At 34.1% G+C, this 27,202-nt stretch overlaps 2 protein-coding genes across 2 annotated transcripts; both read left to right on the top strand.

Moving 5' to 3' along the window:
• Positions 1 to 1,078: 1,078 nt before the first annotated feature.
• LOC125651039 (cdc42 homolog) lies at positions 1,079 to 1,994 on the top strand. Its single transcript, XM_048879639.1, has 3 exons — positions 1,079 to 1,096; positions 1,412 to 1,576; positions 1,704 to 1,994. Exons 1-3 carry the CDS (start codon positions 1,079 to 1,081, stop codon positions 1,992 to 1,994), a joined length of 474 nt encoding a protein of 157 aa, XP_048735596.1.
• Positions 1,995 to 12,290: 10,296 nt separating this feature from the next.
• Positions 12,291 to 13,664, top strand: LOC125652292 (cdc42 homolog). Its single transcript, XM_048881368.2, has 2 exons — positions 12,291 to 12,561; positions 12,691 to 13,664. The coding sequence occupies exons 1-2, from the start codon at positions 12,310 to 12,312 to the stop codon at positions 13,057 to 13,059; spliced, it is 621 nt and encodes a 206-aa protein (XP_048737325.2). The 5' UTR covers positions 12,291 to 12,309; the 3' UTR covers positions 13,060 to 13,664.
• Positions 13,665 to 27,202: the final 13,538 nt, after the last annotated feature.

Raw genomic sequence — 27,202 nt, 5'->3', positions numbered from 1 at the left:
GTCACAGCGGAATCTTGGAAATTAATTTGTAAACTTTCCGAGGTTTGGATGAAAACACTGGTTTTGTGGGGTCTTGTTTTTGTAACTGCTAAGAAGTTTTGTTTGTTTCTAATACTTCACATTTTATTTCTTTTAGGATGCGAACTCTTGAGTACGATCCCCCCCCCCTCCGTTTAATTCAACCAAAATGCGGGTAAAATAGTGATTCAAAGTACATGTATTCATGATGGAAGTAGGGCGAGTTTTAATGATTCCTACTTTAAACAAAATATAAAATCAGTGAAATAGAGACACTTTACTATCAATAGAATACTGTATGTCGGGATTGATAAATGGAATAAGATTACACGTATTTAGACTCTGTCGTTAGTAGTTTTCAATCTTTTTATACGGGACTATTTGGTTGATTAATTAACGTTGTCACATTAATCGAATACAGATCTGCGTCGTTTATGTAGACATTACCTTTGTTTCTGGTATATTATATCAACCACATGCCAAAACGAAGAAAAAATGCAATAAATGTATACTGCCTTTTTCTGGTTGTGTTTTAGGGGGTTTCAAACAGGGTTTTCTGCTTCCCATAAATGTCAAAATTGAGATCGGTAAAGTTGTCTACTAGTAACTGGCTATAATTAAAAATAGAAACCATCACCACTACAAATCAGATAAACGTTCATAATCTCGAATTATGTTTTTTTTTGGTACTCTACTGTGTGGGGGTGGGGTGCATTCGTGCGTATACATGTGTGTGTGTTTGTCTGTTGACAAGATTACTGTACCCCAGTACATGTATCTGAAAACTATAGCTGGATTTCAATTAAAGTTTTACAAAAAGAAGACAAGATTGTCTGAGATTTGTGGATGAGTACTGTTGTTGACGGAGATGAGAGAGTCTGTTGAGATTTGTGGATGAGCACTGTTGTTGACGGAGATGAGAGAGTCTATTGAGATTTGTGGATGAGTACTGTTGTTGACGGAGATGAGAGAGTCTGTTGAGCTTTGTGGATGAGTATTGTTGTTGACGGAGATGAGAGAGTCTGTTGAGCTTTGTGGATGAGTATTGTTGTTGACGGAGATGAGAGAGTTTGTTGAGGTTCGCGGGCTTATTCCAATGTGTCACATTCAGTGCTGAAACACTTTTTTTCTAGAAATGAAATTTGTACATGTATTTGCCACCATTTTCATCTGATAGAGCCCTTAGGTTTGACGTAGTTGCAGAAATCGAATCCCCCCTATTGTATAGAAAGAACTCTAACAGCGGGGCGAGCGGTGTTTCGATTCCCTCTGATGCCACGTAACCACACAGTCTATGAATATAAAAGCGAGTTCACCTGAGCCCTCAGTTAGGTATATTGAGCACCGCCCGTTTTTCTCTCATTCTTGGTTTCTAATAATTGTTTGAATCTAGTTCAATAGTAACAATGGTTGTTTGGAGACGGTTTCCATTGCTAAAGTCTTCACGGGACAAGCTCTGGATGATGGATACATCGCTACTACAGAAGACAGCTACTCAGCTCCCATGTCAGTAGCTGGAGACAAATATACACTCAGCATTCTGGATTTATCAGGACAGGTAATTATCGAAATTTCACTTTAGTTTCTGTTATTTTAGATAAACTTTTCAATGATATAGATTTGGTTTTGAAATTTTTTTTAGCTTCATTGAAGAAAGTTTAATGTTCTCTATTTTATTTTTGTAGCATGACTACGACAAAGTCAGAAGACAGGATTACAGAAGCAATGACATTTTTGTCGTCTGCTTTAGCGCCGTGGATCGGGAATCTTTGGAGAGCGTTCAGGATTTCTGGATCCCAGAGATCCGGCAGATCGACAGGAAACGTCCCATTATTCTGGTGGCGACTCAGACCGATCTAAGAAAGGAGGATTCTGATCACATCACTGCCGAAGAGGGTCGACATCTTGCTAAGCAGATCGGAGCGTTCAGTTACCTAGTGCTAAGTTACACAGAAATGTGTCACAAAATGTCTTAGAATAAGAATTCTTAGATTCACTATGATGGTTAACATGAACTCTTCATACTGAAAACAGCACGAATGTTGAGTTATGAAAAGTTGTCAAAGTAATCCTGTTCAAATATTCACCATCAGGTAATTGATTCTATCTAACGTGACCCTTTAGTCTGGTTTTAATTTAAAACATGAAGTATTTTTTAAAAGCCCATCATTGCATGTTGATTAGGACGATCTGTTTCCAAAGACACACTGTGATTAATTGTTGTTATTAATATTTTTCAAGTAAATTAGTTCTGTCACTTACCTACAGGTTATAAAAAAAATCGAGAAAAGACAGGATATAAAAAATAACAATGAATGGTTATAGCCTTGTGGTGTTTTTACTCGGTGCAGTTATTGAAATGTTTGCATTGCTTCTGAGGACAATAACCCTGCACGACTGTCTGAAAAATATGTTTACTGAATAGTGACACACTGTCAAACAAGTTTACCCCTGTGCAGTTGTTTGTCGGGTTTTTCTGGATAGAGTACTATGAAACGTTCATACTTGGTAAGTCGATTTAGTAGGTCTTCAAGGTTCTCATTTCCAAAGGATACAGATACAAAGTACATTTGATTTTTTTTAAAGAGAAAAAGAAACCACAAAACGATATAAAACTACTATAGGCCTGGGAAAGACAATATAAAACTACTATAGGCCTGGGAAAGACAATATAAAACTACTATAGGCCTGTGAAAGACGATATAAAACTACTATAGGCCTAGGAAAGACAAAATAAAACTACTATAGGCCTGGGAAAGACAAAATAAAACTACTATAGGACTAGGAAAGACGATATAAAACTACTATAGGCCTGGGAAAGACAAAATAAAACTACTATAGGACTGGGAAAGACGATATAAAACTACTATAGGCCTGAAAAATACGACATAAAACTACTATAGGCCTGGGAAAGAGTAGAATTTGGAAGAGGACGAAGAATGGAACTACATCTGTATTTGTTTGTATTCAGCACTCTAGTGACTAAGGTGATCAAGTACGGCCATAGACTTCTATTTTTCTAGACATTTTAAATGCTATGGTATTATCAAGGCAGAGAGGAGAGAGGGGAGCAATTGATCTACCGACCGTTAATCATTAGGTTTGTAGATCAGTAGAGTACATTATGTGTGTAATAGTTCTACTTGTGTGTAACTTACTATCTATCTTAGGGAAAAGGAATCCAAAGATATTCACCTGTACCTGAAAGTAAAGTACGGTTAATATAAAAGCATGCCCACTTACAATGTCAAAACTCGTGAGAAATGAAAATATATTGTGAAATTAATTTCTAAAATGAATTCTTTGATCACTGTTCGTTTCATCCATTCTTTTAAAGGATTTAGTTTTGAAACTCATGGACCAAAATTCTACCAAGTCTGAAGAAACCCTGTGAATGACCTGTCTCTGAGAGGACGAGTTTTCAGGATGACACACACTGAGAAATGTATGTGATATGGTATGTTTGCATAATATGCATAGTTAATTCATTAAAGTTATGATAAATCACTTTCACAAATTAAAAAAATATGTATATAGTCTACATTGCTGTGTAGAAAGAGATCTGAAAATGACAACGTGAGGTCTGAATATAGGGTACTATGGTTAGAGAGACTGAAGTCTGTGACAAGTAGAAGGTTTTGAATGACGCAGACTAATGTCGTTTTGTTTCCTTGTGAGAAAAGCATTTAAAATAATTATGTAAAATATCAGTAAATGTTAAAAGGTAGAACTATTCGCTATTGAATTCTTAATTCTAAATCTCTATTTTCTCTCTTCCTATAGATGGGAGGAAAATCGTAAATGATACAATATATATCTGAAGAAGGTCTCCATTTACTTCGTTCTACTAATGCGATCCTTCCTTGTAGCTCTGTGTCGTAGCTTCCGATCTACCATCTTTTATTTGTAGAATTGTAAATGATGGAAGGTTGACTCCCTCACCAAAACATTGATTGAGAAGTGCGTTCTAACACGTAAATACTGCACAAGCATTCAAACCCAATGATGAGATTTGACCTCTGAAATTGAATTTGTATTATTTTCGGCTCATTTTTAAAACTTAAAATATGAATTTTTCATTTCTTTTTCTATCGGTCGTATTTTCCACCTATTACATGTAGTTAATTTTTACATGTACGGGTAGTAGAAAATTCATTCACGTTATGATTTGAAAACGCTTGAAGAAAATGTCCTATTATAAAATCAAAATGTTCGAAAACAGAGAGGGGCTACAAATAATATCTTAGAGACTTTTTGTAAATTACACATCTTGCTATTAATGAAACAGAGATAGAACAGGTATAAATAAACGATATTTACGGGGGGTTATTGCAATTTCCTCGACTTGGTGCTTATCAATCTTAAAACATCAAAGTGAAAAAGACATCCAAGAACAGCACTAACGTCAGAGATATAGGTACACGGAGTGCTCCCTGAAATTCTTCCTTGGATTTTAATGCCATTTACCTTTAAATCTAGGTCATGGTGACCGGGAGACGGCTTACGATATGACTTGTAGTTTTCATGTTTTCTCCGACTTAACATCTCCTGTTGGTCTTAAATCTGAATAAATATAAGGGCAATTACAACGTATGATTTCAAATTAAACTATTAAATTTCTTAAATATATTCCCCTTTTTCCTCCAGAGAGAAATATATGACTATCATAATTTACACAGAGAAGTTCAGATCATGTCTGTATATACCATATTAATTTCGTAAAGGAATAGGACATTGCTCTAGTGGAGCGATTTTGAAATAAACCCATTTTTAGGCAAAACAGGTTTTTGAAAATATGTGATGAAATTCATAAAAATTCTTCAGGAATTTGTGACACAGCGCAGCATTACTTTCACTTTTCTTTACTTGTCCGAGATCGATGTCCTGTTAATGTGCCATTCATGATCTAACTGGGTCAGAGTATTATCGTAGTCTAACATCTAAACTCTATTTTTCAGTTTATTTAGATAACATTGTAAACAGATACTTTATATTAACAAAGGAAAATAAAGCACGTGCATCTTAGAACTTAAACGTCTGAGGAGGAATTGTCATCTGTGCACCCTTTGGAATCAGTTGTGCCATGTATCGGATGAAATTAAGAAACCTGTTTCTGTAAACTACAGCCAATTGCATACTATACCCATCAATATATTACAGATTCGCAGACATTATTAAAAATACCAATATGGCATAAAAATTCATATGCATGTAAATTATAATCGAAGCAGCACTCTATGGTGAATTGAATCTTGATCTTGATCTAGGTCACTCGAAAATTAACACCATAATTTTTTTTTAGATCGAACCCCTCATCCATCTTCTTTGATATTAGAGCTTTTATGTACTTTTGCACAATGGCCTTTTCCGTATCAAATTCAAATTAGTACAACAGCTCTTATATGATGAAGGCGTAGTCGAACCCATGTGACATTGGGCGACAGTAATGAGCTTTTACTGTGTAAATATTTTCTGATATTGTTTTTTTTTTACTTTGTAAGAACGATGATATTCTTACGTAAAATAGACAGAATGGGACATGTCTATTTATCATTAAGAAGGCCTAATTCTTGCTCTATATGCCTATACATTTAGTTTTTCTTACAGATATGCAGTTGCAGAGAAGAAGAGTTTTGAAAAATATTTAATTTTTGGCAGTTTTAGCCCCGTCCCCAGGCATCTGGGGGTGCAGGAGTCCTGAAATTTACAATTTATGTCCCTCTTGTCCCAGAGATGCTTCACACTAAATTGAAAAGAATTGAAATGGTAGTCATAAAGAAAAAGTTAAAAATGTTCAGTTGTTACCGCACGACGGTTGATGCACAATGCAAGACTTCAGATGCAGATCACCTGAAATCAATCGAGATTTGCAATTCTTTGATCCACCACACAATCTATATACAGAATATACCTCAAATGATTAACCACATTTCTGCATGTCTTTGATCTGATAATTTTACGAAGAAAAAACAAAGAGAGCGCATAGTAGTACGTTTGAAATACATGTACACTGTTAAGTAATTGCATGCAGATTTTAAATAGATATTCTATTGGTTCATTGCTAACATACTCAACATATTCATAACTAACGACTCAAGTCCAAATACAAATGCTTGGTTTCACTACTTTCAGCAAGGTTTTGCGATGAATTATACAATTGAATGAAAATAAAAGATATGTTACTTTTTTCTGTCTTCTTCTGCATTAACAAACCACTTCTATGTGATTGGTGAACCTTAATCAAGAATCAAGAGGAATGTGAATTGTTTCGAATTCTCTCATTTTATCTTGAAATGTAGGCAATCATACATTAAAATTTACATATCTTTAACCTTCTAATAAGATTTTTATTTTCTGTACTTTGATTCATTGCGATAAGCTACAGGTTTAATAGGGCGCTCGCCTCGCAACAGGGAAAACCTGGGTTCGATCCTCAACCAATATGGGACCGTGTTAAACTTAAGACGTTAAATATGGGTAGTAACTGTTCCTTCGTCAAGCGCTTGGTATCAGAAGCGACGTCACGATAAAGAACTCTCACTGCTACGACCTTGAGCGTCATGCAAAGGTCAAAATCTTGGCACTTCCCCTACAGCTGGGGACGCGTAAAACAACAAACAAAACATTGTTTTTGAAGTACTCAAAATCTTCTATAACACCCCTCACATATTCACGGATCAAGAGTCCGTCGATACCGGATACTAAATTCTAGTCATCCAGGGTCAACTGGCCTGGTTATAAAACTTTTACTGTACTCATACTCAAACTCAGCCATGTTTGTTTTGAGTACAATTCTGAGCGAGCTGCTAAGCATACTCGAAAAATCTTTATTTGAGTATGAGAATGATTTTTAAAAAGTTTTATAACATTCACTTTTGTTTTGAGTATGGGTACGATTTAGAGAACGGAGTTTGAGTTTGAGTATGAAAACGTGCTCAAAAATGATTTATAACCTCCAGGCGACTTGAGTTCTGTGACGTCGTAATGCCGGTGTCAACACGGTCTGACACGTAAAACGCCGGTTTCTCTTCGGATAAGCACGGTAGCTAGCCGTATGTTCCCAGAAAAAATCCCGGTTGGTACCCTTGCCTAACGAAGATGTGCGGTTTTAAATTTTGGGTGTTTTTCCTAAGAGGGCCTATTCTTTATTTTCTGTGAGGGACTGTCCAGTGAGGTAGTATTTGTTTTAATAAAGTTACCTGAAACCTTCATCAGGTCATTGCCATTCACCTGTTTCCGGTGCGGTTTTATTTCGATGATAGCTGTAACATTATTCTATTCCTACCATCTTGTTAAACAAATGTGTTCTTGATGATTTTTTTCCGCGTCGAAGATGTCTCCCCCTGATACTGCCATGCATTTAATTCATTATTAACACGTATTCTTATCCTAGGTTTTGACATACACGTAGTTTTATTACGGTGTATTTAGGCTCTAATGTGTACATATAATTAAATCATTTTCATTTTTTAGTAGTTTATAGCTTATGTATCTTGGTTTAATTTAATCTAATCATATACTGCAAGTAAACTCAAGTATTCTTTAAAAGTAAAACACGGACTTCCTGTGGTTTGAGGTAATTTTGAAATACAGGTGAAATAGAATTTCCAGTGTGTTGGAACCTTGCAAGTAGTCTAATGTCATATTGTAATTCCTGTAGATACACCCACCCTGTAAATTCAAAAATTACAATATAACACTAAGTCATTGACATTTCAAAGTTAAAAGTACAATGTAACATTTTAAAGTGTTGCAATCATATATAATTTGCATATCGATTTTCCAACTTCTCTTTCTATCGAATGGACTTCAAAGATGCAATGATTACGATAATCAATCGAAATTATACCCGTGTTAACCTACAATGGATGATGGTGATAATCTGAGAAAAATAGTTGATAGGAAATTCTCTATAGAAAGATGCCCCATGTTTAGTTGAGATACAGCGCATAAAACGTACCACAAAGATAGCAGATTAGAGAATACAGGAGTAACGTTTAGTGGCGCATCATGAGATTGATTACTGTTCGTTATCTTCACCTTTCACTTAGACGTATAAGGACATTTTATGGGTCGCTGGTATTTCACAAACAGTACAAGTAAGACTAAAAATAAATATTTCGAACACAAAATTTCCGTGTTCTCAGAACGTGTTTATAGATACCCAGTGGAACAGATGGAGCCTGATCTTTCTTTAACTCCCCCCTCTCTCTCTGTGTCTCTCACATATAAAAAAAAAACTTGTCTGTATTTCTACATGATCCTTGGTATGTATATATTGAATATATATTATGATATATACAGATTGTTTACAAAAAAAATAAATAAATAAAAAAAGAAAAGAACGTGTTTATAGACATCTGAGCGGTGTTGTGAATGAAAATAATAAGGTAGGTTGTTTATATATCTAAGCAGAGAGGAAATTGGAAATTATAGACCCGTTGCATAAAAGATACAATAAGATAAGTTGTGCATATTCAGCTGTAAAAATTAATACATATACATGAACGTCAAATAGGTATGGTTACTATACTGGACAAATAAGTAACTTGTTCTGTTCCTCGAGTCCCAGCGTGTCTGAGATGTGCAAATCTTTTTCTATGTACATGGTTTGGGGCAAATATTATTATATAACTGAACTGAGTCCAACGTTCAAGATTAAAGTATTAAAAAAAAAAGTAAACATCAACACTTAAAAAGATGGTGAAAATACAAGGAATATAGATCTGTGGATTTTAAACGTTGTAAAAGAACTGTTAATTGTGTTTTTGTAAGAGGCTGGATAATGTTCTGAAAATAGATAATACTAGGAAATGTCAAATGAACTATGGTGTTGTAACATATAATAAAATCTGACCGTAGTTTTAAGCATCATTAATAACAGAAAGAAGTGGGACATATCAAATCAAATTATGCCTTTATATAAAGAATCATGAATGCCGAACGTCACAAATAGGTTCATTTTCCTCCATTTTTCAGGTGGCCCAAAATTGCTATTATTTTACGCTATTTTTTGGTCGACAGTTCAGGGTTTCTCTATAGAATTGCATTTCCCTCAATCTGATCATAAAATTGCAATGATATAGGAGATGAATTAACGAGGACTCGTTTTAAAAATACCAGAGCTGATTTTTTCCCGGTATTTTATTTTCAGGGTTTTTTTTTATACATTAACAAATAATGCCTTCATTAAAGGAGTACAAACCGGAACTTTATAAAATAGACTCTCTCTACATATACGTATTCTGAATTCCCATGGGCACTAATTGTGTTCCTTTGTTAGCTGACTTGTTTTTATATTCTTATGAAGCAGAGTTTATTCAAAAACTTCTACGTGAGAAGAAAAATTCTCTTGCTGTGGCCTTCAATGCGACATTTAGATATATATGGACGTGTATAGGAGTTATGAGATAGATCACTGTTCGTTATCTTAACCTTTCATATACGTATTCTGAATTTGATTGCAACAGATAACATATAAACAATTTTTTAAATGTAAAAGATCCGCTGTCTAAAGGGTATGTATATATCGACAAGGTACATGTACTTCTATGAAGTAATAGAGTAGAATTGTGATTTGTGGAAGACACCACACATCCCTTTCCATTTGAAATAAGGCAGTAAATTTTAACAAACCACTGGTTTCTTTTCTTTTAATTGTTTATGTTGTTTTTTTTTTTTATTTTTGATGCACTTTTATTCTTTTGTACAGTTGTGACAACTGTACAAAAGAATAAAAGTGCATCAAAAATCAGCAATATTTCATCTTAGATAATATGTTGTTGTTAGCTTTATTTATTGAATAAAATTTTGAAATCTGTGTAAACTGATATTTTCTGAACGTTTATGGTAATTAAAATCATATTACTTTCAGAATTCTAATTACGAAATACTTATGCATGGTTACATACAGACATATGACATTTGCCAAATTCAGTTTATTTATAAATTGATTTACATTGTATTGGATCACCTGTTTAATGCAGTTATGGCAAATATTGGATTTTTATAATGACTACTGTACATGTATGTATTTTTATATAATTTAGACCTATAGAATGTATATTTGTACAAGAATAAAAGGCCCATAGAGCAATTGTCTTGTAAAATTTTGATAATGTTGTTAAATATTGATGAACCTTAAGCTTAATGCTAATTTTATTTGTTTTATATGTATATCGATTGCATTACCTTGAAAATACATACATATATATTGTTCAGCTGTCAGGTACAAGACATTTTACAAAATCATTGCTTGATTCTAATAAATATTCATATTTAAATGTTAATTGATTAACATTGTCACTTGAAATGTTGGTCCATAAAAAATGCCTGTCTTAAAGATTTTTTTGTTTTTACACATATACATTGTGCTAGTTTCCCCCTTTTAATTAATTGTGATTTTGCGGTGACCCCTGTTTTGCGTCTGTATAATGATTAATAATGTTAATTCTAACATCCATCTTCGCTTTTAAAAATATCTTCTATATATGGATTTTTTTCTCTCTAAAAACAAAAAATATTGTTTTACCTTGCAGGCTGAAGGTAAACGTATACCATACATTTTGTCACCTGGTTTGTATCAGCGTTATTAATTGTAGATGATGAGATTGTACACCTCCGGGAATGAAACAAGATTTTACCTGATGGTATTTAGTCGTAACACAAAAGAGGATGTGTGCCGCAGGGTTGTCCGCTTTGACACTTACTATTAGTAATGACTGATAAAATAGCCATTAGTGGTACGAAATGTGAAGGGAATCTCCTTTTGATGACTGGTTTGTATGAAAATAGTGTCAAGGAAATTATTTATGGCAATAGATTAATGGCTTAGTACCAAATTGAATATGTTGATAATCATAGGTATCTTAATTTTTTTCTCACGATTTTTACGACAATTGCTTTATGACAATTTACATAGATACATATATGATTTCATACAATTTACTGGAATGTAAATATTGATTTAAAGAAATGATTTGGATTAAATTTTAAAGTTATCAACATTAATGATGATGAAATTGAACCAAAACGTTGTATAAGATACTTAGGTGCATATTTGGATGAAACTCGAGATTTTAAGGAACATATAAAAAGGAAATGCCGAACAGCTATGATCAATTATCGTAGGATTAAAAGTATTCGCAAATATTTGACAAAGGAAGCTACAGAAATTTAGGTTTTAACTTTAGTAATTTCTCATTTGGACTATTGTAATGTGATTTTATACGGCATTGCACAAACTGAAATATGTAAAATGCAAATAATCCAAAACATGGGTGCGAAACTGGTATTAAATCGTAAGAAATTTGACAGCTCTAGGGATGCTCTCATTGACCTACATTGGTTACCTATCGATTCTAGGATTTCGTTTAGATTATTAACCTTCATGTATAATTGTCATGTGGGCGAAGCGCCATTGTATTTAACAGAACTTTTAACGAAACAGGTACCAAATAAAAAGTTGCACTCCGCTCAATCTTCTGAGAGTTACTACATTGTTACTTTCAGTGACAGAAGTTTCGGAACCATTGGTCCGAGACTGTGGAACAGTTTACCGGCTGAAATATGACAGTCCAAATCTCTACATACTTTTAAAGCCAAACTGAAGACACAATTGTTTAGACAGTTTTAATGTACATGTTTTTAGTTTAGTATATGTAGAGTGTGTTTGCATGTATATGATGTATTGTTTATTCTTTTAAAGCTTTTTATGTTATACATGTACAACGCCATTGAATACTCTGTGTAAAATTAGGCGTTAAATCAAATAAAAACAGTTTCAGTTTCAATTAAATGAGAAACTGCCTTCACCATAATCGAAATGCAGCATGATTGATTATACCGTTATATTCTTCGGTGGAAACGAAATATATAAGTACTGTTATGTTAGTGTTGAAAATGAATATAATTTTGGTTTGCCCTTTGTTGTAAATCTGATAACACGATCATGTAATTAAATAAATAGCAATGTGAATGCTAATAAAGTTACCCTTTACGATCTAGCTGTCACAACAATTTTCTCTGATATGCTATTTCCGCCTGAAAATCTTCAAAAAGAATAAAAATGATATGAAAAGTAAAACAAACAAACGAAGCTGTGTTGCGTTGACGCCCGGTTGACAGTCGCCACGTGCCGCCCGTCAAATTACCTTAGTAAGAGAAGGAAACAGTAAAATCCAGGTGAAATCCAGAAAGTAAAAATAGACCTACCAAAGCGAGTCATGATTGGCTGGCTAAATTGTAACCATATAAATACCGTGACCCGCCTGTCTCTCGCTCAATACTCGTATGATTACCGTAGTAGATAGCTCACACGTTATACATCCTAGCTTAGTAACGATGGTGGTATCGGTGGATAAATACACAGTGCAGTGTTCTTTGGTTGGAGACGGCATGGTGGGAAAGTCTTCTATTGCTAAAGTCTTCACGGGACAAGCTCTGGATGATGGATACATCGCTACTACAGAAGACAGCTACTCAGCTCCCATGTCAGTAGCTGGAGACAAATATACACTCAGCATTCTGGATTTATCAGGACAGGTAATTATCGAAATTTCACTTTAGTTTCAGTTATTTTAAATAAACTTTTCAAATGATATAGATTTGGTTTTGAAAAAAAATTTAGCTTCATTGAAAAAAGTTTGATGTTCTCTATTTTTATTTTTGTAGCATGACTACGACAAAGTCAGAAGACAGGATTACAGAAGCAATGACATTTTTGTCGTCTGCTTTAGCACCGTGGATCGGGAATCTTTGGAGAGCGTTCAGGATTTCTGGATCCCAGAGATCCGGCAGATCGACAGGAAACGTCCCATTATTCTGGTGGCGACTCAGACCGATCTAAGAAAGGAGGATTCTGATCACATCACTGCCGAAGAGGGTCGAAATCTCGCTAAGCAGATCGGAGCTTTCAGTTACCTCGAGTGCTCAGCTGCACAAAAAACTGGTGTCAAAAATGTCTTCGAACAGGTCGTGATGGCGACTCTGAAGTGCAGGAAGCGCCGCTCTAGTCTCATCAAGCGGGTGTTCAGCCGATGAAAACCCTATGTAAGCAGTGTATGAATTTTACTTCGATATGATCACCCGATCATAACAATTCCTGTTGCACATATTGCATCACGGAGCAACGAGTTCATGTGTTGGGATACCAAATCGAGAGAGCTAATAACCCGATCGAGTTGAAAAAAAGCTGGTTGTGGCTGAGGACACTAGTGAAGAAATGCACCGATCGATGCTAAAGCATTACGTTCTTACAGGGACGTTCTACAAAAGATTTGTTCTCAGAACTTTGCTGCCGTGGAAGTCAGAAACTGTGATTCCCGGAGACCGTGACTGAATTTTGTGTCGTCATGACTGGGGTGTACAATACCCGAACAGTACGAGGCGTTAACCGTTTCAACGAGCGATAAAATCGATATGATCTCTACTGCATTGTACCTTATAATTTTCCTTCAGGGCAACAATTTTCATGTTTGATGAAAACCACCAGGTGTGAAATTATATTCCATCATCACTCTTTTGTGTGGCGTGACTCTACAATTTGTAAAGGACCTTGAGCTTAACTGATGTATTGCAGTAATGATCTATTAATTTGTAAAGATGTGTTCTAAAGCATATTACAAATAAAACAAGATATATTTAAACTGATTTGTCTGTCTTATTTTGGGGTCACAATGAAGATCCTCTCTTTCGTACTTGAATAACATACCTTTTCAGATTACATGAAAAGAAGATTGTCATGTCCGGGAGTTTTACAATTGTCCTTACGAAAGCATATTTATTACACCACTTTGGTTCATGAAAGAGGACTCAAGAAATTTCAAGGTTGATCCTCAATTATCTTTTTTAAAAAACCAGAATCGCACCACTGCTTCGTCAATAGCTGGTTTGTGTTGCTAACAAATTTCTATACTGCTGTTAGACAGAAATTCCCTTCAACTTTGACGTGAAAGTTCAGCACAAAGCAAAAAAACAAAACAAAAACCAAAAAACACTAAGGCCTGAATAAAGAGGACATTGCATTAAGTTACTAATTGTGGTAGATGCATTTAAACACCTATGATCCCTTAGCGTGTGGTAAACATATTCCTAATCCTGACATCCCTCCTAAATTGTAGTTTATAAAATAAAAATTACATGTATCTCCAGCATTACAAAAGGTGCAATTCAAGTACGAAAGACACCACGATGTCGATGAAATCACTCGTAATCAAACCTTATATTCACATCAGAAGTCGTGGATTTGTTGCATCGGAACACTTCTTTTAAGGAGGAATGCTACACCAGAGAAATTTATATGGATGAAAAGTGGAGGATATGTACAACAATATTTTGAAACTGAAAACTTTCAAATTTACTTTATTTAGTCACAAAATGCAGTTTTAGTAGAAACCAATGTGAAAAAAATTAAAACCTCTGCTGGACTCGAACACGCGATCCACAGTTCAGCAGTCGACGTGTTTTGTTTTGTTTTTTTGTGGCTTTTTTTTTTTATTTTTTTTTTTTTTTATCTTTTATTGATTTTATCATCATACATATAATGCCAATTACATTTTAATCAGTACAATAACTGTTAAAACAGATAATCCATGTATATCTTGTTTTTAAAAATATAAATAAAAGTACACCCTCAGTTTCTTTCACAATATGATTTCTATACAAGAACTTTTTATGAAATATGTATTTTGTTTTCAATAGTGCATAATTGATAAAAATGATATGAAATATAGTTTTTCAAAGTATACTTACACAATCTTGCAATGTCAAGTCGTTTACCACTTTGCAGACATATTTGTCTTCTTTTAAAAATACAAAATCTACACAAATTCACAAAGAAAGAATTAACATGATTGATTTTCTTTGTAAACCCAGTTAGAAATTTTTTCTCAAAGTTCAAAGAATTGTAAACGCTATTTCCACAGTTTTTCCAGAAATGATTCAAGGTGATATATAACAAAATTGTTTTTGAAATCAATGAGTTCTTTGCATTTCAAAAACAAATGAAATAAATCGTCACTTTCTTATTCACACACTGGACATATTTTAGATTCAGTTTTCCCAAATTTAAACAATTTTTCTTTCGTAAAAATAATAATATGAACTGAACTACTCGGCTATGTGATTAATTTTTAAATGAATAGACAAATATGGCTAATATCTATATTTTCACCCATGTTCCAAAAGGAAGTCAGCCATTATGACGATGTAGAGTACATCCTTAAAGAAAACCTCATCCCCGTATATAGGACCTGCTTTAAAAAAAAACCCAAAAAACCCCCCAATTTTTATGCCCAAACTTTTGATTGACCGTAAAGTGACAGTCGTTTATGAAAGTGTGTAGCAATTGCTTACGGCTAATTTTTTACTGATTGATTTTTTTTAAAATTTCACACAGGATTAGCAAAAATATTTTCAAAGAGACTAACCTACAAGTATCATAATGAAAAGCAACATAAAACACATTATGTTCGGTTATGACATTGGTAGAAATATTACCTGACTGTATGTATAATCTTAGAGAAATGCTTGCGAACTTCGGATTTTTTCAATTTTGAAAAAAAGTTTGCAAAGGAATTTAAAAAAAAAAATGCGCTCGATAATATGGAATGTGTTCTAAAATACAACCGAAGAACATATGGGAAAGTTGTTTGTATTGGAGGGTATATCACAGGGGCTAAGCCCGTTTTGGGCCCGAACTCTGTGATACCATAATGGTATCACAGAGTTCGGGCCCAAAACGGGCTTATCCCCTGTGGGGTATATATAGCTAATGGAAGCATGGGTCGGCATTGTCTATTTTGCAGAAATTACCCCCGCGATTCCAGTGTTTATATACCCCAATAAAACTAACAACATAGATATTTATTCTTTCATGGTATGTATTAATATAGGTTTCTATGTCAAGTTCATTGTTTTCATGGAGAAATATAATGCAATAAAAGAATATTAGTTTATTATTGACAGATCCATGGTAGATGTGATCAAATTATTGTGTACACTGTCAAGAGAAGACGATTTTGTACCAATTATTAGTAAGCGCTTTATTTATTATCAATTTAATTTTTTTTAATCAAGTTCTTGACCTTGAAGAATATAGAGATAAATGATTTTTTTCTAAATGCAATACGGTATAATTCTAAATTAGTGACCAGAATGTTTTTAGTTCTGTTCATTACCTCTACACTCTGAAGATCTCTCAATTTTATATCAATGGCAGTGCTCTGCTCTACATTTTAGATGAAAATGAGTAGAACTTAAAATAGAGCCCGAGCTTATATACTCTCACTGACAGTTATAGCATGATTAACTAGTTTTTTACTGTTAATTTTGAATAGGAAAACCAAAATGTCACTGATCGTCGATATCAATTAGATCTTTTGATCGATTGTTCTCTCTGTAAAGAATATACATCATCGGTGATATTTAATTTTCCAAATAGAATACTTCTAATTGACATGCTGGTTAGCGGTTTCATAGAAAATGAATAAAAAATATCTAATAAGAGAGACTAGAAGATGTGTTTTATTTGCGAATGTCTGTTCTTGAAATATCTTTTACAAAGCTTTATTTGTTTTATTATTTTTTTTATTTTTACACATTTATACACACAATTTATTGAATTTCTCTATACAGTCAAATTCTCATTCAGTTACGCTCTGCGCGTTCTGCTCCTAAAATATTGAAAATTGTTTTTGGCGATTCTACACAACATAAATTTTCTTATGTAGATGACCGGTATTTCGTTACTGTTTATATTTAGCAGCACTACTCAATGCTCTTGTTTTCCTCACTAGTACCACATGTGTATATTTGGTTTCCTCGGACGGGTCATCATCGTACTTTTGTATGAAGACTACTCTACACGGAGAACCGCGCCATAAAACATGCATGTTTATGGTCCACGATGCATTCGCCAACAGTATAATGGTGTTCGTTAATACTTACAAATTAATAAGGGACCATCGAATGTCAATCTCGTGTAGGGAAATTGACAAGTATCGGCGGGATCAAACGAGGGATATTTTATCTACAGACATATATATTCTATATCTACAACCTTGTCTAGAGAAACAAAACAAAACACCGGAGTGTACTAAGCGACTTCTGCTTGTGTTGTAGTTATTGTTTACATTTATTCTGTCCTTGCTACCGTCAAGTACTGTCCAGTGCAGAGTCCCCCCCCCCCCCCCATTTCAGGATGACCAGAGGCGACCAAACTTTTCCTTATTTTGTTGCGACAGAGTGTTTCAGCAGTAGAAATAAACAATCAAATCAATTGACAAGTGGTGAAATGTATCTTGCTGGGTTGATTGCAAAATATAGATTCCATGTATAATCAAAACAATAATAGATATTCATGAATTCATTGAATTTTCATCAAGTAAAAGCTATCTATCTATATATATATATATATATAGAACACAAAAGTCGATATTCATTAAGTCAGTGGTTTTTAATCAATGAGAACTAAAAAGACTATGAATTGATTACTTGATTAGAGATGCACTTTCCTTCTTGATTTCGAGCTAGTTTGAACAATTCTATTCTTGATCGTTGCTATTTTCGAGCATACATTAAGAAGATTGTATGTTAGGGTCCATTTTCCTGTTCATTAGTTTCTACGTCATTTTACAAACTAATTCAATGAACCCCCTGTGGGCGATTCATCAGAAATGAATGATCAATTATTCTGGATTTCAATTTATATCACTTAGAATTAATTTTCTTCGGGTTTGATGCAAATTTGAGGCGTTCCCGCGAAACATTTATGACAGAGTGTCATCGAATCGATATTTGGAGTTAAAATTGAATCCAAGTTTCGGTAATTACATAAATATGATAAGCAAGATTCACCCCCTCATCAAATAAAAACATTTTTTAAAAAGGAGACAAAATAAAATGCGCTGCGATTAGGCCTAGTAATGTCTTATCACAATGATTTCTTGACATCAACTTTCGTGGAATTAGGATGACATGTACGGAGTAGTTAGAAGGGTGAACTTCTCTCCAGTTAATGGTGATATGTTACATCTTTTCCTTTAGGTCGAATTTTATGTGAGAGTGATCTAAAATTGTAGATAGCCATCTGCCATTGATTGAAATTTAATTTATATCGTTCAATGACCCTACACCGGTCAACCATTGTTACCAATACATAAGGAGTCAAAGAAATATCCCGAGGGTTTCCGATCAACAAAAGAATTTCACACCCGGACTGGTTCTGCCCTGGTCAGCAGGTCAACATACTATAAAACCTGAACTATCATGTCATCGATCAACAAAATTCTGTGAACTTTCAATAGATTCGATTTTAAAGTTAGCCATGATTGGGTCACTAGTGGTAATACATTATCCCGGTGTCAGCCTGTGATGAGGGTCAGGATGGATGACATACCGAATACTTGCACTTGGCCTCGACCTCTGATTAAAATGGCTATCTGACGGTTAATCACGATACATTAAAACTGACAACCAGAAAGGAATTTGAACCCCTATGACTTAGCATTGATTGATATTGCGCACTGGATTACACATGTTGAACTTTACTGAAAAGCGACAAAAGTCAACAATGATTTTAAAATCAATTGTAGGTATGATTTTACCCTGGGAACGATTTAAAAAAAAAAGTTACTTAGAACTTCATTCTTGCAATGTATAAAATCCAACAGTACCTCTCATTGTACAGAGCTTTATAAATTTTCCCACATCATACGTAATACACAAAGTACAGAGTCGTAATATCATACTACTATATCAATGAATTCCGTATATATTCATTAATGGAAGTACTTTTATAGGACAAAAGTTTGATAGTCGTGCTTAACAATTCAGGGTCAGGTCTCAATATTTTTTTTAAAAAAAAATTCTGGTCGAAAAAGTATAGGCCTGTGACCTTAATAAAAGTATATACTTATGTACTTATTCCAAATCAAAGGCATAAAATTATTGTCGTAGATTTCCCCACCCATGTGAGTGTGAATTGATTAAGCACGCTCAATCATATGCACACCATTGTAAAGCTGTAAGCGTACTTTTAGAACTTTGATATAGTTTTCGTATTTTTTGGAAGTCGTTGAACATGCATATTCCGTAGTTTGAAATTTGCACCGAAGTTAAAACTTGCACGATGGTAATTTAACATTCCAGCCATGATTACTGAAACACGTATATTTCTATGCATACATTTTAAATTTATAAAATTAATTAAATAGAAAATTCTGTGACCGTTAAAACACATTTTAGAAGGAGACGATAACAAAATGACTAATGAAATTAAAATTCATGCATGAATACTGTACATGTACTTAATACTAGTATATAAGATATCATTTTGTGAAAATAAAAAGGGGGATACATTTCCTGTATTAATGATAAACAATACATGAACTTGATAAGAACTTCATGTTGAATTTCTACGACAAAATATGCACTTTAAAAATGGAGATAGTAAGAAGATATATTTGTTTTATCGTATGCTATAATTAATTTCAGTATGGATAAAAACTCCCCACAAAGGCATGATAGTTTATCTCATTAACTTACAATTTTTCGTCTCCATTTATTATTGTGTACTTCTGTAATTGTTGTTTATTTTCTTGGAAAATCATTTTTTATTTAATATTTACCTAGTACCACTGCTACTACAGGCTGTGAGAAATAAATAAATGACAAATAATGTGTCGCCGCTGTCTCTCCGGGAACGCTCACACAGGCTCCAAATTAAGTTATGGCAGTTAGTGTCTGGTGTACTTTTAAAAAAACCGAGGGTCCAAAATAATACAGAAGTTGTTAATATCACTGTTAATATTTAATGCTATTTCATCAAAATCTTAAGGTTAATTAAGACCTCTTATGTGTACCTCATAACACTACATGATAACCCAGCCGGACCAATATGACCGGACATGTCAATTTCAGAGTGACAACCATTCACAAAAAGCGTCTAATTGTCGTTAAGGAGAAAAAAGAATGGCTATTACAAGGTCATTCTATTGGAATGTTTCTCCAAATCACGTGATACCAACTCAACGGCAGAAGGTGTGTATACATAAAAAAGTATGCATTACTATAAACTACAGATGCAACTAGATATCATTGTGATGGCAAGCATTACAAATTCGAGTTCAATGTCCATTTCTCTTTGAAACATTGGTCAATACAGCCCAAACTCAAACTTGATCTGTAACCCGTTGATACAAGTTCGTGTGTAAAGATAACGTCTGGAAAATTGTCAAATCCCTGAAATTTGCTAAGTGTGAGGTCTGTAACTCTCTCAAGAATAGGTCAACAATACTCAAATTTAAATTTGATCCATAACCTATTGATATACATTCAAGTTCGTGTATAAATGTTCAATTCAATAGCTGCAGGGATAGCTAAAAAGCCCGGATGTATACTTCTCCTAGGCACCTGATCCCTCCTCTTCTGTGTCCAGGGGTCCGTGTTTGCCCTACTCTTAATCTTATATTCCTTATAGGAGTTATGAGATTGATCACTGTGAATCGTCATCTTCACCTTTTCATAAATAAAACATCTAATATTACATTTTCGTTAAAATAGTCATTTGCTTTATCCATCTCGTTAGATTCTCTCGGCAAAGCCTCGCGAACACACACACACATATACATGTATATACCATTTAAACTTGTTGATGAAGCAAAGGTATCGCACTTCATAGATATCCTAAATACATGAAAAAGTGAAGATAACGAACAGTGCTAAATGTCATAAATCCTTTAAATTATACAAAATTAAGAGTAGGGCAAACACAGACCACTGGAAACGTCAGAGGAGGGATCAGGAACCTAGGAAAAAGCATCTCACACCCACCGCAAGCCCTCTATCTTGGTCAGGTAAATGGAGTAATCTGTAGTCAAAACAGTGAAAAGAGCGACATAGCAATTGGTATAAAACACGTCAGACAGCATTCAACTTAATGACATATTGTATTTGTGAATTAGATCATTATAACAATTTGCGAAATGTTGACTTTAAACGAGACTGTTGAAACCCCTGTATCATCAACTTATTAGCCAGTAGCTTGCCTCGATTAAAAAATTGATGATACACAGAACATGCTCTCGTGTATCGAATCAATTCGATATATGAATGACAATGATTTAGTTTAATGGATAAAGCATCGTTGATATATCTAATCGTCGTGTTGAAAACCACAGCAAGGTATTTATTCTTGTCATATAGAAGCTTTAGAATAAATTCTGCCTGATAAGACAACGGGTCAGATAAATCACGTGTCTCCCCAATACCATATTTGTTATGTGTGTTATGCACACCGTGGTGGAAAACTGGACTTTATCATGTGAACCAATAAACGGATGTAACACACACGAAATGTTCTTTTCTGTTAATTGTAATGATGCTCAGTATAGTAAGTTTTAAGGCAGTCTCTTGTTTGTGTTGGGGAGAGGGTTATAAATGTTTTTCTTATGCACATGTATGTGTATTAGGTAATTAATGGTGTAATGGCCAATCCTGGCAATTGCAGCTGGGAAAACACATTAAAGTGAAGAACAGTTAATGTGCTAGATTTGAATTTCTTTGTATAATTACATAAAAAATTTGAAGAATAAAAGTTTGGTCTCAAATTATAAGAGGAAATCGGGGACGTTTTTATTAGAACCTAACAGGAGAACCTACTACAGGCTTAACGGGGTCATCTAGAGCACCATATAGATGTACAGGACATTATTTACTGCACCATATCCAATTACCAGGAGTGTTTTATGGTATACTTTGAAAATTGCTCGTAATTAATAACTCATAAAATATCATTGCTGGCGAATGTGTAAGATCCTGCAAGCAAAAAAGGAAAATATTTGCAGTTACGGTCATGCGCTTGGTCGGTCGCTCAGCTTATTATGAAATGTAATCTATATAGTAAAATGATAATGATAAAAGCATGCATTTGTTTCCAAGAAAAAAGAAAATAAATTGAGTGATGAATTCCAAACATTTTTATTTTTGGGTATAAGTACACCAAGTGTAGGGTATACATGTATTTTGAATCAGAAGTTGAGGAATTCAAAATTTTCAAAGAAGAATTTCAAAGTTGCAAAGAATACATGCAACATTCGAACGTTTGGTTACTCCCAAACCAGCAGTGGATGTCTTTTAAGAGTACCATCTACAGAGCTTGCATCAGAAATTTAATTAAGGTGTACCAAATAAACCGTGTGTTTGCTTGGCTGAAATAATATCATGTTCAGGAGCTAATTGATTAAACAAAGTGAAACCGAAATGATTATATAATGTTAATTCATGATTAGAGGACCGTTGTAACTTTATATCTAAGCAAAATATAATCCCTATCATTAAACCACCTGAGGCCATCCGAACTAGCTGAAAGTCAAAAGAGTTAATTATTATGTTTCAATTCTAGTTTTTGCAAGCCTGTCATTAAATAGAAAATCACAAAAGTCATTTTACTGTCTGATTGCATCCTTCTTTAAAGTTTAAATTTTTTCCACATCGACAAGTCTCAGGGCTACGTGTGTAACATGTGTAACTGCCAGTACTGGTATGATATACATGTACATGTGTTTGTAAATATCTATTTTTATCATCTGATCTACTCCCTTCGTTATGTTATATTATATAGTACCCATTCACATCTTGATAAAGGGAGAGTGTGTAACGAATGCTGCCTCATTCATGTTTTCATTTGATGAATAAAGAATAAAAACGTTTATAGGGACGATGTTTCTTCAGAAAATAGGAACATTTCATATTTCAGATTGCATTTGTTTTCAACTCTCTCGAATACCTTGTGGATATACTATTATGTAGACGATGAACATATTTTGCTAACCTTTCCTTTACGTTTGCCGGTGGACGGCCCCGGATTTACCCTCGGTAGAGATTAGGAGTGACCAAAATCTCGGGTGTTGCATATAACGTTGTCTTTGTGGATTTCATTCATGTGAAAACTTGTACCTGGCATGAAAAAATATTTGCATAACATTTAATGCTAAATCAAGGGAAGAATGACACAACAACCCGTTGTTTCATATAATATTAAATAATTATCAGAGTTCAGATGTACATCCAACATTTCTATATTAGTACCGCTTTATTGTTAACACATGAGTTGCATCATTAAACAAATTTGTTAATTTCAACCACAGTTACAGTCGGCCCTGATTCATAAACGGCCATAAAACGGTAACCTTCATTAACTTAATTACAAATTTATAGTTTGAAGCTGTAATAACTAGAAAAATGATAATATTATTTCACAAATTCCAAGAACAATAAATTTTGTTCCTGGCACGATTGTTATAGTGAGTTGTTGGAAAATTTCATACAGGCAAGCCATCGTTCATTTATATAAAAATGAAGAAAAAAAAAATCAACAATAAAATTACAAGGAGAAGCAGTGATCTGCACAATGTTGTTTTCTAAGCAGCGATGCAGGGTCACAACAACATGACACATCCGCTTTGTTTAACACGTGTGAATATAATAGAAGTTAATTTCACACAGCCATTAAAGGAAAAAAGATATTACAAATTCATGATATGATAAACAAGGACTTGCTCATATATTTATACTAATAAATTTTGAACACTACCGCGCAACATCATGTAAGTACCAAAAAATGCTGATGATAAAGGAAATCATGAAACGAGGACTATTTTTAGTAGGAAATGTCATCTTTAAGGTTAACATATATCTAGAAAAAGAGTATTAATTTTACCTGTATATTTTGAAGGGGAACCCCGTTAGCATAATTACACGAACCTAAGGTCAAAATGCGAGGAAGCTGTATTTCAGTACTAAATTTTGCTCTTTTAATGCAGCAGTTTCGAACAAACTGCATGCGTTTGGGGCAACGATATCGTCATGATTTGGTCTCGTGAAGCACCATGTTCATTTAAAGTATGCAATGCAAATCTAAAATGAAAAGGAACACAGTTTTATCTATCTTATAATTTGACATTCAATGTTTCTTTCTAATGAACATATTAATTTTTCGAAATTAGTATAGTTGTGAGGCGAACCATCTGGCTTACAGGATTCATGCTAAACATTGCAACACATTGCATGCACTTGTAGTAAAGAAAAAATAAACCTTGCACCTGCATGGTTGTCGTCAAATAATGAGATTTGAACACATTTGACGACAGGAAATGTTTCTGACAAAAATGTGTGAAAACAAAAGTTGTCATGACACTAATGTTTTCTAAAAATGGTTGTACGGACAAGCTGGTCTTCCTGTTTTAAGCAAAGGAGAGTTAAGTAGAAAATTGGAGCCTGGTTTTGGCGATGCATTACATTTCCTGTCTTTGATCCTTGTTTTGTATTGCTACAGAGTCCTTCTGGATCTTTTTTTTTATTCCTATATTGCTATTTGAACGAACTTCCATGTGCCCTGTTCACGTAACTCTTGAAAGAAAAGAGAAACTCTTTGTGATGTTAGCAGTAATGGTGTCGAGATTTGCCATTAGTATCACTATACTAAAAGTTAATCCTCTGACGACGCACCCTTTGAGCGATTAGTTGCATAAGGATAGTAGTTTGACAGTTTAGAAGACAATCGTTGACCCTTGTTTGTACCTTCGACTTCTGTTTCCTTGCTTTCTTAGATTCAATCTAACTAATCCATGAACGCAGAGAATGATTTGACCGCATTGTGACCGCTCTCTACCGATAAAACCTCGTGGACCCCTGGAGTCTGGCACACAGAGCGTGGCAAATTGGCAAAACATTTAGCAGCTTACCTCAAAAATAGAAAGTATTAAAGAACAGGTACTATCTTTAGAGTTATTTATTGTTTACCAGATTTATGGATTAATATTAAATGTTTGATGGTAATTTTCATTCTTCATTGATATGCTACTTGAAATGATGTATCTCTCCTAAAAGCACATTCCAATACGTTTAATTACGTTTTAAAAATAGAATTATAAAACTAACATTAACTTCACAGAATCTAGAATTCACATTAGTACTCACGCCACAAAGCCAGTCCTACAAAGGAACCCTAAAACTTACATTCCACACTATATAACTTATCAATTTAATAGAACTCTCAAAAACTATATTTCAACTTACAACACGTATTAACTCCCATCCCCACTGACATTATTATATTTCCCTCAGAACAAAAAAACCCCCATTTTATACTATTGCCAATATAGAGCCTCATACAGTATCAGCAACCCTCATACCTGCCTTTTTACATAAGCAACAGTTAAGGTAGAGATTGATAGGTTGATGCTAAAAAAATTAACCATTGAATTTTTTTTATTTTGATATATGTTTATGATGAAGCTTCGATATAAAACATAATAAAAAATCAATGTAGGTAATCGACCTTGTTTTTGAGAAATATGGTGATTTTAACAACACCTTCTTTAGTCCTTGTAAAGCGTAAAAAGTGAAGAAAAATAAGTAGAGAGCAATATACAAATAGAGCTATAACATTTTTATTGTAAAAAGGATAATAACTTGTCATATATGGTTCCAAACAACCTTTCACATAATTGTATATTACACGTCAATTTCAAGTTCAGCAATCATTATTAACATGCAACAACATTACTTCAACAGAGCTACATTGGCCAATTATCTTAAAACAGTGCACATTATTTGCACACAGGGTCATACCTTTGCTTACGCTGCAAAAAAATTACCCATCAAATTTCTTATTTTATTTCATTAAGTGGTCAGTCTATTAGTAAGTAAAATATATGAAAAAAATCATACACCATAATGGGGTTCAATATGGAACTAGCAAAAAATTCCTAACCCCACCCCCTTTTAACAAACTACACATTTTCGTAAGAAAAAGGGTTATTAAAAGATGTTGTAAACAATCCATCAAAAACAGCTTGCTGAAATTCGAAGATTCTTTGTAATACCTTTTTTAAATCAATAAATATAATACAGAAAGTATGTATTTCAAATTTTAGCTTATATTTTGTTGTAGTTCTCGTTGTTGACCTTTGTGCACTTACACTCAGAATATAGATTTATCATACGTCATCATATTTGATGATTAATATCAAGAGTTTTCCCAAATAAAAATCCCCACAAAAAATTGAAATACAATTTATATTTGTTAAAACAAATGTCTCCATTACATCCCAACCCCTTTAATATACTGCATGGTATGGAGGAGAAAGAATGAGCAGGAACATAGACATTATGAATTGCAGTAGGTGCATTGAGAAGAAAGATTCAGCCAGAAGAGATAAACTACTGACCTTTTTATAACTTGGAATGTTTAGGCATTCCCAAATTACCTCTTTGAAAATTGAACATGACAATAAGAAGGTTTCTATAAGCTATTTCAGGGGCGGATCAGGAATTGAAGTTGGGAGGGGGGGGGGTGCAACTGTATGAGGCAGGGGTCTGGGGGCCGCCTTGAAGGGGGGGGGGGGGGGGGGGGGGGCGATTCCCCAGAAACACCTGGATTTTACAGATTTTTTAGGGCTTAAAATATGTCTCCTATGTAGTCATTTTTATTATTTTCTGTCATTTTTAATAAGGTGAAATTAATAAAATAACGCAAATTTTAAGGGTTTTTGGAAAAAGTAGCAGTTCTCCCACTAAAAGTAATTCAATAAATCAATAGATTTTGTCAGACATTTATTTCTCTGAGAGTGGAGGAAATTATGGCTTTTATCGTATATATTTCCCTAAACAAGAGACCACGATTTACTTTAAACTTGAAAATTTTAGGGGGGCTCGCGCCGGTTGCCCTCCCCCCCCCCCCACCCCACCCCACCCCTTATATCCGCCAATGCATTTATGTATGTGCTCTTGCGATTGACCTTTTTGCACTCACAATGATTGCATTAATATTTAGTTATTTTTCATACATTTTTTTTATAATAACCAGACACGATTACCTACTATAAGAAATTGATATGATTATACAGCATAGTGCACCAAATATGTTTAAATAACAACTTTATATTTAATATCAATGGAAAGATTTCCACCCAATCGACCCATGGATTGATTGATTGTATCTTGTTTAACGTCTCTCTCGAGAATTTTTTACTCATATGGAGACGTTACCAAGACCGGTGAACGGCTTTAAATTTAGGCCTTTGCTCGGCGCTTACGGTCATTGAGCAGTGAGGGTTCTTTAGCGTGCCACATCTACTGTGACACTGGGCATCCGTTTTGAAGGTCATCTCAAACACATTGA

This window comes from Ostrea edulis, chromosome 5, assembly GCF_947568905.1.
Source record: "Ostrea edulis chromosome 5, xbOstEdul1.1, whole genome shotgun sequence".
Classification (NCBI taxonomy): Eukaryota; Metazoa; Mollusca; class Bivalvia; order Ostreida; family Ostreidae; genus Ostrea; species Ostrea edulis.
This window is presented reverse-complemented; position numbering and strand designations above follow the sequence as displayed.